At 44.2% G+C, this 15104-nt stretch overlaps 1 protein-coding gene across 1 annotated transcript in view; it reads left to right on the top strand.

Annotated features, from left to right (window-relative positions):
- LOC137537088 (zinc finger protein 585A-like) overlaps positions 1 to 15104 on the top strand; it is a 51954-nt gene that overhangs the window by 32589 nt on the left and 4261 nt on the right. The window contains exons 7-13 of the mRNA XM_068259231.1: positions 8681 to 8742; positions 11275 to 11375; positions 11480 to 11650; positions 11736 to 11859; positions 11981 to 12078; positions 12180 to 12521; positions 13132 to 13234. Of these exons, the coding sequence (XP_068115332.1) occupies positions 8681 to 8742; positions 11275 to 11375; positions 11480 to 11650; positions 11736 to 11859; positions 11981 to 12078; positions 12180 to 12521; positions 13132 to 13234 (1001 nt within the window). The remainder of the gene's footprint in view (positions 1 to 8680; positions 8743 to 11274; positions 11376 to 11479; positions 11651 to 11735; positions 11860 to 11980; positions 12079 to 12179; positions 12522 to 13131; positions 13235 to 15104) is intronic.

Here is a 15104-nt window from a genome sequence, read left to right as displayed (position 1 = left end):
AGCAATTTTCACTTGTCAGTGCTCCTCCCTTTTATTCCTGTTACGCTTGGTGGTATATTCTCCACAGTCAGCCCACAATGCGGATTCTGACGTGAAGGAGGTACACACGCCAGCACAAGGAACCAGGGTATCCCCAGTTTAGTGGAGGAGAGGACTGACTCCCGTAGGAGATGTGGCGCACAGGGCAGGCGTAGATCCGAGCAACCACAAACAATACTTAAATACAATAGAAACGATATTCCTAGTGTATTTACAATTACAGCTATCAATGAAGTTACAAATGACTGACTAACCTGTATATATCGGCGATGAACCGATATATAACATAAGCAAGGAACGCTAGCTAGGAACTGGAAATAATACGAGAAACAGGACTCAGAAGGATTTGCTACTTCTACGCAGAAGTGAGCGCAATCCACACAAGGTAACAGGAACAGGACTAGGAGGGATTCGCTACTTCTACGCAGAAGTGAGCGCAATCCACACAAGGTAACAGGAGCAGAACTGAGCTAACTAAGCACGGGTGATCACGATACGCACAACCTACCGAAACGTGCTGGAAGCTGACTGACTGAACACAGGATATAAACAGTTCGTGTACGTATATATCAGCGACACTGATGTATTAACGTAACACGAATACAAGGAAAATAACAAACGCGCTAGTATGCGTATATATTGGCGATGAACCGATATATGATGCAAGACTAGCAAAGTAGCAAATACTGATAACAAGAGCTGAACAGGAAGGACTCACTGACCCCTTCGCAGGAGTCAGCGCAGTCCACACGAGATCTAGGAACGGGGGGCCTCGGACAGAGTAACAGACTGAATCTGAGACTATGATAGCCCATGGAGCACTGCAGGAAGCAGTCCTTTATACTGAGGTCATCCAATGGGAGCAGACATGCAGATTCCCACACAGGTGAATGGTAATCAATCACAGGCTGACAGCAGGAAAGAGCAGACAATGATATGCAGCCTGCAAGAAAGGGATTGCAACTCCATTGCAACAGACAATGGCTATCATTCATAAAGGTGCAGTCGGTAGTGCGGGAAAACACCGTTCTTCTCCGCAACCGGTACTTAAGACTTCTGGGTGGTCATTCATAAAGAAGTTGCCTGTTGCGGTAGAAGTGCGGAGGTTTTCTGGAGGAAGCTGGCGGTAGCGTGGCGGAAGACATGCGGAAAGATAAAAGCTGCCTGATTCCCTCCGTGCGCTCCTCTGCCTGATGCTGCTTGGGAGGTCCGTCCCATTCATTTACACGTCATCCGCCCGCCTATCGCTACTGTCGAGCAAGCGATATTTTCCTTCTGCATACCGCTTGCTCTAATCTTTATGAATGGACGTGTTTGTAACTTTTTCTAGATAAATCTAGAAAAACTCTGCACAAGGCGGAAATGTATCGCTCTGTCAGCTTTTCATGCGGAAAGAGCCTTTATGACTGGGGATTTTGCAGAGTGGTCGGTAAAGTCACCGGTATTAAGCATCTCCGCATGCGGAAATGCTTTATGAATGATAGCCAATGTTTGTTTTCACAAAAGCATATTAACCTGTCATTAACTTCAGAGCGACTGCAGATGGAATCAACGCTCAGTGTAAGCGCACGCAAAACTATGCGAGCAAATGCACGCAAAAAAATCAAAAACTGCTGGTCTTCGGTAAAACTGCAGCCAGCAGTACATGTTGCAAAAGTGATCATAACAATTCCCTAATAACTTTATTACTACTTATCACAAGAAAATGATCTATACCTCCTTTTTTTCACCACCAATTAGGCTTTCTGTGGGTAGTACATTTTGCTAAGAATTTTTTTTATTATAAATGCGTTTTAATGGGTAAAAACAAAAAAAATAAAAAAAAAATCATTATTTCTCAGTTTTCAGCCATTATACTTTTAAAATTAAACATTCTCCTGTGGATAAAACAAACATATTTTATTTGCCCAGTTGTCCTAGTTTTTATTAAACCGTTTAAATTATGTCCCTATCACAATGTATGGCGACAATATATTATTTTGAAATATAGGTGTTATTTTTCTGTTCTGTTTTTTTTTTTTTCTTCTGCCCATAATTACAAGCCCCTATATAATAAATTAAAATTAATTTCCCCCCATAAAAGATAGATTAAAAAAAGCTGAGTCCCTAAGGCAACTATTTATTTATTTATTTGAAGCTGATTTTTTTTACAAGTGGTTTTTTTTTTGGGGGGGGGGGGGGGGGGGGGGTTGGAAGTGTAATTTCATAAATTTTATTAATAGTGTGTATTTACTTCTATATGTACGTACTTTGTATCTGTAATATACTTTTTGGCCACAAGTTGGCTGAACACTCTCCCGTATAGGAGGTGATCACTTTTTTTTTTTTTTTTTTACACCTTATTAAACTGTTACAGTTTCCTGTTTTTGTGAATGGAGGTGGCCGCTGTTCGCGGTCGCGTCCATTCACTCCAGGCAGTGCGATTGGGTAGAGGACCGCTCAGTCCTCTTCCCCAATCACCCAGCACGGGAACCCGACGGAAACGGCGGCGGTAGCGGCGTGAACACGTGCAGAGCGGCGGCAGGAATGCACCGGGAATGCGCCGCATTAACAGGCAAAAGCATTAGCGGGAATGCGCCGCATTAACAGGCAAAAGCATGATGTTTTAATACGTTAGTTTGCCGTTAAATGGTTAAAGCACACCTCAAGTGAGAGGAATATGGAGGCTGACATATTTCCTTTTTAACATTGCAGATTGCCTTGCTGTCTTGCTTATTCTCTAACTATTATACTTGTAGCCATATACCTTAACCAAGAATGCAAATCTTTTACTCTGCCACATGTTTGTTTCAATTGTTTGATTCAGACACTACTGCAGCCAAAGAGATCAGCAGGACTGCCAGGCAACTGGTATTGTTTAAAAGGAAAATACAGATAAGTTAATTGACTTCCCACTAAATTGGCTTTAGACTACGATGGACATGCGAATATGGTAGGGATTAGGGATAGTCCATGAGATGCAAATAATTTCGAGTTGATGCAGCATTATGCAAAGTTTGTATACAAATGTATGCAGCTTGAAAATGAACCAATCAAATCCTGCTGAGGTAACGTTTGATTGGTCAGTTTTCAAGCTGCATACATTTGTACACGAAATGTGCATAATCCTGCATGAACTTGAAATTATTTGCATCTCATTGACCCTCCCTAGTAGGGATTAGATTGTGAGCTCATCTGAGGGACAGTTTGTAACAAGACTATATACAATATAGTCTGTAAAGCTAGGGGAAAGTGGTCAGTGCTATATAAATACTAAATAATAATAAAAAGAAAGTCAATTCAAGAGGTCTCCCGGTGTGGGCGGGCTCTCCGTTTCCTGTGACATCACATCCACAGCTCATTCATCTCTTTGTGCTGTTCAGCTGAGTCTGTGCAGTAGTGTGTGCCACATGCCTCTGGGGTGTTGTCCAGTCTTTTCCTTGTTCCTCCTACTTGTGTGTTGTCCAGTCCTCTCAACGTTCCTCCCCGGCTCTCATAATCACTCCTTGAAAAATGTGACTTTTGGCTAAAGTCAAACAACGCACAGAGATATGTGGATCTCATACCTCCCGACTTTTTGAGATAAGAAAGAGGTACACTTAAGCCACACCCCTATCCACATGCCTGCCACACCCCCAACCATGCCCCAGACACACCCCTAGTCACGCATACCATACATATGCCATAGGGAAAATATGTTTTATAATCCAAACCACACTGGTCCTTCCTATCCTGGTTCATTTTCCTCCATAGTAACATTTGAAAATAAGAAATATATCAATTTAAAGGTTGGGAATAAAGTTTAGAGTCAATTAAACAGATTTTTCAATAGAAAAAATATATAGTTACATAGATCTGCACATGAGTCATGAAAGAGGGACAAATGAGGTCAGAGGGACTGGGTTCCGGAATAGGGACTGTCCCTCCAAAAGAGGGACAGTTGGGAGCTATGGGATCCCCCATGAACATACCTCTATGCTTGTCTTCGGGATCTTTGTCTCGGGTTGGGGGATCGGTACACACTGCAGCTTGCTTACTGTCAATGTAAGAATAGAAGTGCCAGCTTATATTGAACACACTGAATGTGTTATCAGAAAAAGAGAAAGCTTTCAGCTAATTAGTCTTCAGACTCTGTTCCTGTATGCGTATAGGAACAGAGTCTGAAGAAGGCTTTTTGGCTGAAAGCTTACTGTTTTTCTTTTCAAGGGGATCTGAATTCAGAACTTCCTCTCTGCTCTAAAAGATAAGCAACATCATAATAACCTTTAAAGAAAAACAATTTCTTTGTTACAGCTGATACAAATCCTGAAATAAATTTGCACTGTTTCTACTCTCTGCTTTCATGAAAGCAGACACAGGGTTAACATCCTGTGTTTACAACGTGGCTGCTCTGCCAGGGCAGCCAGCGCTGAGGGATCAAATTGTAACTTGTGATTAGTCAGAGATGAGGGGGAATTAGACAGGCTAAATGCTCTAAATACATTCAGGGTGCATTTCTCCCTATGTTTTCCTTCTGTCCTGTGCAAGAGTTCAGGTCTACTTTGAGTTTGCCAATAAATGGTATCATCGTGATTCAAGACTTCCTGCTTTTACTGATGGCTAACATGGCACCATACTCTACTGCTATATCAGTATTATAAAGTGGCGATAAAATAAGAAATATGAATACCTGCCTTGTTTCTGGCTATCCATACATGAAGTCAAAGCCAAGCGGTGGACACATCTTGAAGTCAAACTTTTCCCTATCAGGATGCAGGGCCGGATTTCTATAAAGACCACAAAGGCCCGGGCCTTGGACGGCTGTAGAGGGGTTACTACATATGAAAGAGGAGGTTGAAATGGGTAGCAATGCATGAAAATGTAAATTGATGCTCAAGGGAACTGTTCATGAAAAAAAGGGGCTGCTATACATGGATGATACACATAGAAGTGGGGGCTGCACATGGAATAGGAGGGGGCTGCAGTACATGGATGATACACATGGAAGAGGGAGCTGTACATAGAATGGGAGGGGCTGCTGTACATGGATGATGCACATGGAAGAGGGGGCTGCACATGGAATGGGAGGGGCTGCAGTACATGGATGTTACACATGGTAGAGGGGGCTGCACGTGGAATGGGAGGGGCTGCAGTACATGGATGTTACACATGGAAGAGTGGGCTGCACATGGATTGGGAGGGGTTGCAGTACATGGATGTTACACATGGTAGAGGAGGCTGCTCATGGATTGGGAGGGGCTGCTGTACATGGATGATACATATGGAAGAGGGGGCTGCACGTGGAATGGGAGGGGGGCTGCTGTACATGGATGATACACATGGAAGAGGGGGCGGCACATGGAATGGGAGGGGCTGCTGTACATGGATTATACACATAGAAGTGGGGGCTGCACGTGGAATAGGAGGGGGCTGCTGTACATGGATGATACACATAGAAGAGGGGGCTGCACATGGAATGGGAGGGGCTGCTGTACATGGATGATACATATGGAAGAGGGGGCTGCACGTGGAATAGGAGGGGACTGCTGTACATGGATGATACACATGGAAGAGGGGGCAGCACATGGAATGGGAGGGGCTGCTGTACATGGATGATACACATAGAAGAGGGGGCTGCACATGGAATAGGAGGGGGCTGCTGTACATGGATGATACACATAGGAAAGGGGGCTGCACATGGAATGGGAGGGGGCTGCTGTACATGGATGATACACATAGACGAGGGGGCTGCACGTGGAATGGGAGGGGCTGCTGTACATGGATGATACACATGGAAGAGGGGGCTGCACGTGGAATGGGAGGGGGCTGCTGTACTTGGATGATACACATAGAAGAGGGGGCTGCACGTGGAATAAGAGGGGCGCTACAGCACAAGAGAGGGGAGCCACAGCATACTTGGCCTATGGGCACAACAAATATAAATACGGTCTTGTCAGGATGGGGTTAGGTAATGGATAGTATTGGAAACCTGGTGAAGGGTGTGGGTAAGGGGCAAACAGCCTTTAATACTTTTAGCTATAGACCTTGGCAGCCACGTTTCTAGGGCCGTGCGATCGCCCTGAGCGCGATGAGGGGGTGTGAATGGAGAGGTGAGCCGCGGCCACACTGAATTTCAGCTGCGCGGAGGGGAGCCTGACTTCTCCCTCCCTTCCTCTCCCCGGGGCTCCCCTCTGTGCTCCCCCCTCTATGTAGAGTTAGCGCAGCGGGAAGCCTGGTATGCGCAAATCCCCTGCTTCCTGCTCGCTCCAGTCGCTGCTCACTTGCTGCTGGTCTCTGCATAACCGCTGATACACACTCTACGATACACACTCTACGATACACACTTTACTTCCTGTTAATCAGGAAGTAGAGTGTGTATCAGCGGATATGCAGAGGAGACCAGCGGCAAGTGACGGAGATTGGAGCGAGCAGGAAGATGAGTTCTTCTTACCAGGCTTCCTGCTGTGCTAACTCTGCATAGAGAGGGGAGAGGAAGGGAGGGAGAAGTCAGGCTCCCCTCCACGTGGCTGAGAATGTGGCTGTGGCTCCCACCTCAATTATCTATGGGGGGGCACCTACCTATTTAACCTATACTGGGGGCACATACATAGCTAAGCTATACTGGGAGCACCTACCTATCTAACCTATACTGGGGGCACCTACCTATCTAACCTATACTGTGGGCACCTACCTAACATATACAGGGGGCTCCTACCTATCTAGCCTATACTGGGGGCACCTACCTATCTAACCTATACTGGGGGCACATACATAGCTAAGCTATACTGGGGGCACCTACCTATCTAACCTATACTGGGGGCACCTACCTATCTAACCTATACTGTGGGCACCTACCTAACATATACAGGGGGCTCCTACCTATCTAGCCTATACTGGGGGCACCTACCTATCTAACCTATACTGCGGGCACATACATAGCTAAGCTATATTGAGGGCACCGACCTATCTAACCTATACTGAGCTGATCTATTATGTATCATGGATCCTATTATTACATAATAATAATAATAATAATAATAATATGGTAGGACATTAGACTATGAGTATGGTAGGATTATATTGTGAGCTCTCCTGAGGACAGTCAGTGACATGAGTATGCTGTAAAGTGCTGCCGAAGATGCCAGTTCTGTATAAATAAATAATAATATGGTAGGACATTAGACTATGAGTATGGTAGGGATTGGACTGTGAGCTCCTCTGAGGACAGTCAGTGACATGAACTCTGTAAAGTGCACACAAAAAAAGATGTCAGTGCTATATAAATACATAATAATAATATGGTAGGACATTATACTATGACTATGGTAGGATTAGACTGTGAGCTCCTCTGAGAACAGTCAGTGAAGTCTGTGCTAAATAAATACATAATAATATGGTAGGACATATTGGACAGCACGGTGGCGTAGTGGTTAGAACTCTCGCCTTGCAGTGCTGGGTCCCTGGTATGCATCCCAGCCAGGGTACTATCTACATGGAGTTTGTATGTTCTCCCTAGGTCTGTGGTGGTTTCCTCCGGTACTCTGGTTTCCTCTCACATCCCAAAAACATACAGATAAGTTAATTGTCCCTGGACTACAATACATACAATACATGATACATTATACATGACTATGGTAGGGATTAGATTGTGAGCCTCTCTGAGGGACAGTTGAGTGACAAGACTCTGTACAGCACTGCAGAAGATGTCGTCGCTATATAAATATTTAATAATAGCACATTTGACTGCCTGTAGTAGGGATTAGATTGTGAGCTCCTCTGAGGACGCTCAGTGACATGACTATATATTCTGTAAAGTTCTGCAGAAGATGTCACTGCTATATAATCACATAAAACACTGTGGGGAAAACTTGTAAAATTTAAAATGTGCAAACATAGACAAATAAGAAGTATGGTTTTTTTCCAGAGTACAATGAGCCATAAATTACTTTTCTCCTGTGTTGCTGTCACTTACAGTAGGTAGTAGAATTCTGACAGAAGCGACAGGTTTTGGACTAGTTCATCTCTTCATAGGGGAGTCTCAGCAAGGCTTTTATTCTTTATAAAGATATTCCCTAAAAAGAATTTAAACAATGATGCTGGCCAGCTTCACTGCTCACTACACCGTTTTTTGGCAGTTGGACAGAGCAACTGCCATTCACTAAGTGCTTTTGAAAATAAATAAGTCCCTGAGAATCCCCCCGTGAAGAGATAGACTAATCCAAAACCTGTCGCTACTGTCAGATTTCTACTACCTACTGTGACAGCAACATAGGAGAAAAGTAATTAATGGCTCATTTTACTCTGGGAAAAAACGTACTTCTTATTTGTCTATGTTTGCACATATTTTACCATTTTTCGCCATATTGCTCCTTTAATAGTTATTGTGAATTATGAGAAAAATGTTGGAAATAAAATTGAAATATAATGGGTTTTGAGTGGTGTTGAATAAGGTAGCAGTTACAGACCACAAGATGGCTATAGCAGTCAGCTGGAGGCTGCAGTTCCTGTAATCTCCACAGGGTGGCGAGTGGTGGTGGTGGAACGCATACATGGGCAGCTCTGGAACGCAGAGATAAAGGAAGTCAGAGAGGTAAAGAGGGAGGAAGTAGAGAGAAGACATCGCTGGGACTGGTAGCACAGCAGGTAATAGGAGACCATTTAATACTATCAAATCTTCCTATAGGGAGAGTACAATTTATTATAGAAATGGAGGAGAATATGAGGCACAGAGAGCGATGATGTGTGGTGAGGTATGGGACACAGAGAGGGTGATAAGATATGGTGAGGAATGAGGTGTGGTGAGGCACTGAGAGGGAGGAGATATGAGGCGCAGAGAGGGATGGCATATGGTTAGGAATGAGGCACAGAGAAGGGTGAGGTATGAGACAGTGAGAAGGCGATGAGATATGGTGAAGAATGAGATATGGTGAAGCACTGAGAGTGACGAGGCACAGAGAGGGGTGAAGTAGAGAGCGATGAGGTGCAGAGAGGGGTGATGTAGAGAGCGATAAGTGCAGAGAGGGGTGATGTAGAGAGCGATGAGGTACAGAGAGGAGTGGAGTAGAGAGCGATGAGGTACAGAGAGGAGTGAAGTAGAGAGCGATGAGGTGCAGAGAGGGGTGATGTAGAGAGCGATGAGGCACAGAGAGGGGTGAAGTAGAAAGCGATGAGGCACAGAGAGAGGTGAAGTAGAGAGCGATGAGGCACAGAGAGAGGTGAAGTAGAGAGCGATGAGGCACAGAGAGGGGTGAAGTAGAGAGCGATGAGGTGCAGAGAGGGGTGATGTAGAGAGCGATGAGGTACAGAGAGGGGTGAAGTAGAGAGCGATGAGGTACAGAGAGGAGTGAAGTAGAGAGCGATGAGGTGCAGAGAGGGGTGATGTAGAGAGCGATGAGGCACAGAGAGGGGTGAAGTAGAGAGCGATGAGGCACAGAGAGAGGTGAAGTAGAGAGCGATGAGGCACAGAAAGGGTGAAGTAGAGAGCGATGAGGTGCAGAGAGGGGTGAAGTAGAGAGCGATGAGGCACAGAGAGGGGTGAAGTAGAGAGTGATGAGGCACAGAGAGGGGTGATGTAGAGAGCGATGAGGTACAGAGAGGGGTGAAGTAGAGAGCGATGAGGTACAGAGAGGGGTGAAGTAGAGAGCGATGAGGCACAGAGAGAGGGGAAGTAGAGAGCGATGAGGTACAGAGAGGAGTGAAGTAGAGAGCGATGAGGTGCAGAGAGGGGTGATGTAGAGAGCTATGAGGTACAGAGAGGGGTGAAGTAGAGAGCGATGAGGCACAGAGAGAGGGGAAGTAGAGAGCGATGAGGCACAGAGAGGGGTGAAGTAGAGAGCGATGAGGTACAGAGAGGAGTGAAGTAGAGAGCGATGAGGCACAGAGAGGGGTGAAGCATGAGTCTCAGAGAAGGATGAGATATGGTGAAGTATGAGGTACAGAGAGGGATGAGGCACCAAAAGGGGCGAGGTATGAGGAAGGATTAGTTATACTGAGGCACAGAGAGGGGGATGAGATATGGTTATGAATGAGGTATGGTGAGGCACCAAAAGGGGTAAGGTATGAGGCTCAGAGAAGGATGAGATATGAGGAGGCACTTAGAGGTATAAGAGGATATAATGAGGTGAACACGGATCCAGCACAGGAGAGTTTGGTGCAGCCGGTGCCACCATAGACCGTAATAGAGATTACGCTATAGTGGCGCACAGCAAGCAACTTCGGCGCCGTCGGAAGACGGAGCTGTAATTCTCCACCATCCACGTGGACCTGGAGGGGGAATAGTAATTAACGCCGCCGGGACTTGTGCAGAATAAGCCGTATATCGGCTGTATCCTGCACCCAAGTCTCCCAGCGGCAATTTCACTCGTACTCTGATGAGGCACAGAGAGGGGTGAGATTGAGTGAAAAATAAGGCACATAGGGGTGTTTTGGGTCATTGTCATGCTGGAAGACCCATTCATCACCCATCTTCAATGTTCTGCCTGAGGAATGGAGGTTCTCATCCAAAACATAAAGGTTCATTGTTCGCTCTATGCAGTGTCCTACAGCTGCAAAGCAAAATGTTTCCACTCCCATGCTTGACTGTGGGGATGGTGTTCTTTGAGGTATACTCAGCATTTTTCTTTCTCCAAAGACAGCCTTTTGAGTTGATTCCAAAGAGCTTGGTTTTTGTATCATCTGACCACAGCACTTTCTCCTAAGCCTTCTCTAAATTACTCATCAGTGGCAAATTTAAGACAGACCTTTGCATGTGCTGGGGACTCCCCTATCCCCTGGAAGCTTCAGCTTTCTGAATGTTTGCATGACCAACGTCCAGAGGGAGGTTCTCTGCACCAAATATGAAAATTGAATGAGTAATTGCACAGTATTGTGCCCACCGCTGTACCAATGGAAAATCTGAGAGTGTAAATAAATGCAAGGTTGAGTTACCTCTGTTTAATTAAAATCAAGTAGTGAAATATTCTTTTGCCTTATAGATGCTTCTGTCCTTTGCATTTGTGATTAATTTTTATTCCCACTGCTCAGGGTCCCTATAACTTCTACATCAACTTATATTTGAGTCTTCACAACGTCCTAATGAAGAGATCAAACAATCAGCGAATATAGAAGCTGCCTTTTTTTTAGGCTTTTTTTTAATACGAAAATCAAGTTTTTATATTTATTTTCAGCGTTCTTGATGTGTCTAACGTTATAGCACAATTATTCACCTTCTTAGTTCAGCAGCTTGGAGAAATAATACTCAATTTGTTCTTCCTCCACAGAGAAGAGCTTGACCTGTAGATCCCATGACCACATCAATGAAGCCCGATGAAGACAAGAGTTACATGACCGGAAAATTATTAAACCTCAACCTGCAGATGATATACCTGCTGATCAGAGAGGTGAGGAGGATTCTGGGAGTGTCAGATGACATCACTCTTATCTCTGTTAGTTATACACAGAGCAAACTGGATGATTGATGTTGACTGTTATTTTGTTCACATAGCACTATGAAGGCACAAAGGACACATCTTGTGAGCCATCAACACCAATCGAGAATCTACATGGACCATCCTCCACACCAGTGCCACCACCTCAATCTGTAAAGCACGAGAGAAGCCATAAAAAGAAAATTTTGGAAGTCACCAACAAGATGATGGAGCTGCTGACAGGAGAGGTGAGTGGAGTTGAGAATTATGGGACATTATTTAGTAACAACAAGGGGTGTGTCTGGGTGGTGATTGTATCATTGTGTGTTTCAGGTTCCTGAAAAGAGTCAGGATGTCACTGTCTATTTCTCCATGGAGGAGTGGCAGTATATAGAAGGACACAAGGACCTCTACAAAGACACCAAGATGGAGAATCAGCCACCCCTCACATCACCGGGTAAGAAGAGACTTTCATTTCTTGCGCAGGAGAGGGCAGTACAGAGGGTCCATCTAGAACCCCCATCATCTGATAATCACATAGAGACAATGTATTCAGTCAGTGTGTGTGTTTCCTACAGAAGGACAAAGTAACAGAATCCAACCAGAGAGATGTACAGGTCCTCTTTATTCCCAGGATTGTCCACAGGAAGATCACACCACCCCCCACCATTATCAGGTAGGTGTGACTGAGTGTCTATAACTCAACTGTGACTTTAAAATTTACGTAGTCTCCACCTGCATTTGAAGAGTTGCATTTTCTTTCATTTTGTGCATTAGGATGAGGAACCAATTGAGGTGAACGGGACGGATGGAGAAAAGACGTGTGTTAGGAATGAACAGCAGTCTATGGAGGAAGTTAAACCATCTGAGATGATTAAAGAGGAAGATAAGGAAATGCCTGTGCGATGCTCTCAGCAGCCTGCGGAGGAGGGTGACCTGGTGAGGACGATTCCTGAGGAAGAAGAAGAGACGTATGTGAGGGATGATCAGCAGTCTATGGTGGAGGGAGAAATAAAGAGGATCATTAAAGAAGAGGAGTGTTCTATAGATATCACCTCAGGCCCGTTTCAGTCGTGGGATTATATGCAGGAAGATCACAGCGTTCCTCGCCATTGTCAGGTAGTTATGTCATTTTCTTTTTTACTAGAACTTAGAGCTAAATGCAATTCTGTTGTTCTGTGCTTATCTCGGTAATGTATCATAGACATTTTAGTTTCAAAAGGTTTTTTTATTAAAGCGGAATATAACCCTGCATTTCAACTTTGCTCTAAATCATTATTTACAGCATATTATATGCAAAAAGCATTTTTTTTTACTAGACCAGCATTAGAAGGGTTAAACACAGAGGTTTAAAGTTCCTTGGAGAGATATGCAGAAGTTCAGATTGTTACATTCTATTTAGTTAAATGTATCTATTGAGAAATGTTACACACTCTTTGGCTGTCCTCCAACTCCTTCTCAGTCAGAGAGAGTGAGTCACATTCAACACTTAGATACATTTATGTAAACAAAATGTATCTATGTCAACTTCAGATGCGTCTGCAGAAATCTCCAGGAACTTAAAAGCTCTGTTTAACCCTTCCAATGGTCTAGTAAAAAAATAAATGCTGGTTGCATATAATATACTGTAAATAATGTTTTAGAGCAAAGTTGAAATGCAGGGTTATATTTCGCTTTAAGTAGTACAAAAGCGTAGACATTTTATTTTTTTGTCCTTTTGTGGGCCCAGGGTGAAGATTTGACTCATGTGAAATATGAAGATAGAGAAGACTGGCAGTCCTTGACAAATGGTGAAATGATGGTCCCTGGGAAATTTGGAATGCCAATTGCAGGTGAATATGTAACCTTATCTATTGTTAACGTAACCTAAAATTACCTTTTTTTTTTCTTGTTGTTGTTAAAGTGGACCTGAACTCAGAACTCCTCTCTGCTCTAAAAGATACACAACAGCACAATAACCTTTAAACAAAAAACATTTCTTTGCTACAGCTGATACAAATCCTGAAATAAATCTGCAGTGTGACTACTTCCTGATTCATGGAAGCAGACATATTGTTAACATCCTTTGCTCTCAATTGAGCTTCTCTGCCATCTCTGCTATGGCAGTCATGTGACTCAGGGCAGAGATCAAATTACAACTTGTGATTAGACACAAATGAGGGGGAATTAAACAGGCTAAACTATCTAAATACATACATGGTGCATTTCTCTATGTTTTCCTTCTGTCCTGTGCAAGAGTTCAGGTCCTCTGTAAAAGGGAATATGAAGTGAAAATAAACGTACGATATAATGATTTGTATGTGTAGTCCAGATAAGAAATAAAACATTAGCAGCACAAATATGAGTCTCATATTGTTTTCAGTACAGGAAGAGATAAGAAACTCCAGTTGTTATCTATGCAAGAGAGCTTCTCCTTTCTATATTGTGGTGCCCAAAACTGTGTCCCATACTCCAGATGCGGCCTCACAAGTGATTTATACAGAGGAAGTAGTGTACTAGCATCTCGAGTTATTATTTCCTGTTTTATACATCCTAGAATTTTATTTGCTTTAGCTACTGCTGCATGGCATTGTATACGATTGCGTAACTTTTCATCAACCAGTATTCCCAAGTCCTTCTCCGAGTCTGATGTTCACAGCTGTATGCCATTTATCTTATTTGGTGCTCTACCAGTGGCACGTCCAAGGTGCATGACCTTACGTTTATCTACATTAAATTCCTAATCCTGTTGTAAAATTACACTGACCTGCTTAGTTTTGTTAATTCTGCATAATTTTATATCATCTGTGGATATGGCTACATTACTCTGTATTCCATCTACTAAATCATTAATAAATACATTGAAGAGAGTTGGCCCTAGTACTGACCCTTGTGGGACCCCAATGCTAACAGCTTCCAATTTGAGTTTGCTTCGTTTATCACCACTCTTCTCCTTCTGTCTCCTAATCGGTTCTCTATCCATTCTCCCCATATACAGGTTAGTGTTAGGCTTCTAAAAGGGGTAGGGTAGTGTTAGGTAGGGGTGAAAAGTGGTTTTACCCATCTAAGAGCCAATACACATTGATGATGTAGGACAGCACAGGTTGTCATTACACCGGGCATTTTGCCTGTAACAGCGGAACACTAGTATAAATTGTGCATCACACAGCTCATACATTGGTGCAGCATTTTATTTATGTAATAACCGAAATGCCAAACATGATGCAGCTTAACACAGACAGGGCCGGTTCTAGCTGCAACAGGGCACTGGGGAAAAAGTAAGCCGGGGAACCCCCTGACCATCCCCCCTCCATTCCCCATATAGTAGTCAGATGTTCCCCTAATGACCAAACCCCCACTTTCATTGCCAGATGTGCTCCCTCCTCCTTCCTTCCAGACACTAGCCAAATGTCCCCACCCCTCCATCCCCAGTATGGTAGTTATATGTGTCCCCAACTTCCCCCAAGTGTAGTAGCCTGACGTGCCCCCCTCCATTACGCTGTGTGTGTGTGTGGGGGGGGGGGAGCGGAGGGCTTCTGGCCAGCAGCCACATCATTTAGTGAGGTGGAGGGGGACACTTGGGGCCCCTATGGATGCGGGGCCCTGGGGCAACTGCCCCCTTTGCCCATATGGAAGTGCCAGCCCTGACTGCAGATAACATCCCTGCTTTGCAAATAACTGACCCCTCACTTAGGCCCCCACTACATCTGCAGTTGATGTGCC

Source organism: Hyperolius riggenbachi, chromosome 10, assembly GCF_040937935.1.
Source record: "Hyperolius riggenbachi isolate aHypRig1 chromosome 10, aHypRig1.pri, whole genome shotgun sequence".
NCBI lineage: Eukaryota > Metazoa > Chordata > Amphibia > Anura > Hyperoliidae > Hyperolius > Hyperolius riggenbachi.
This window is presented reverse-complemented; position numbering and strand designations above follow the sequence as displayed.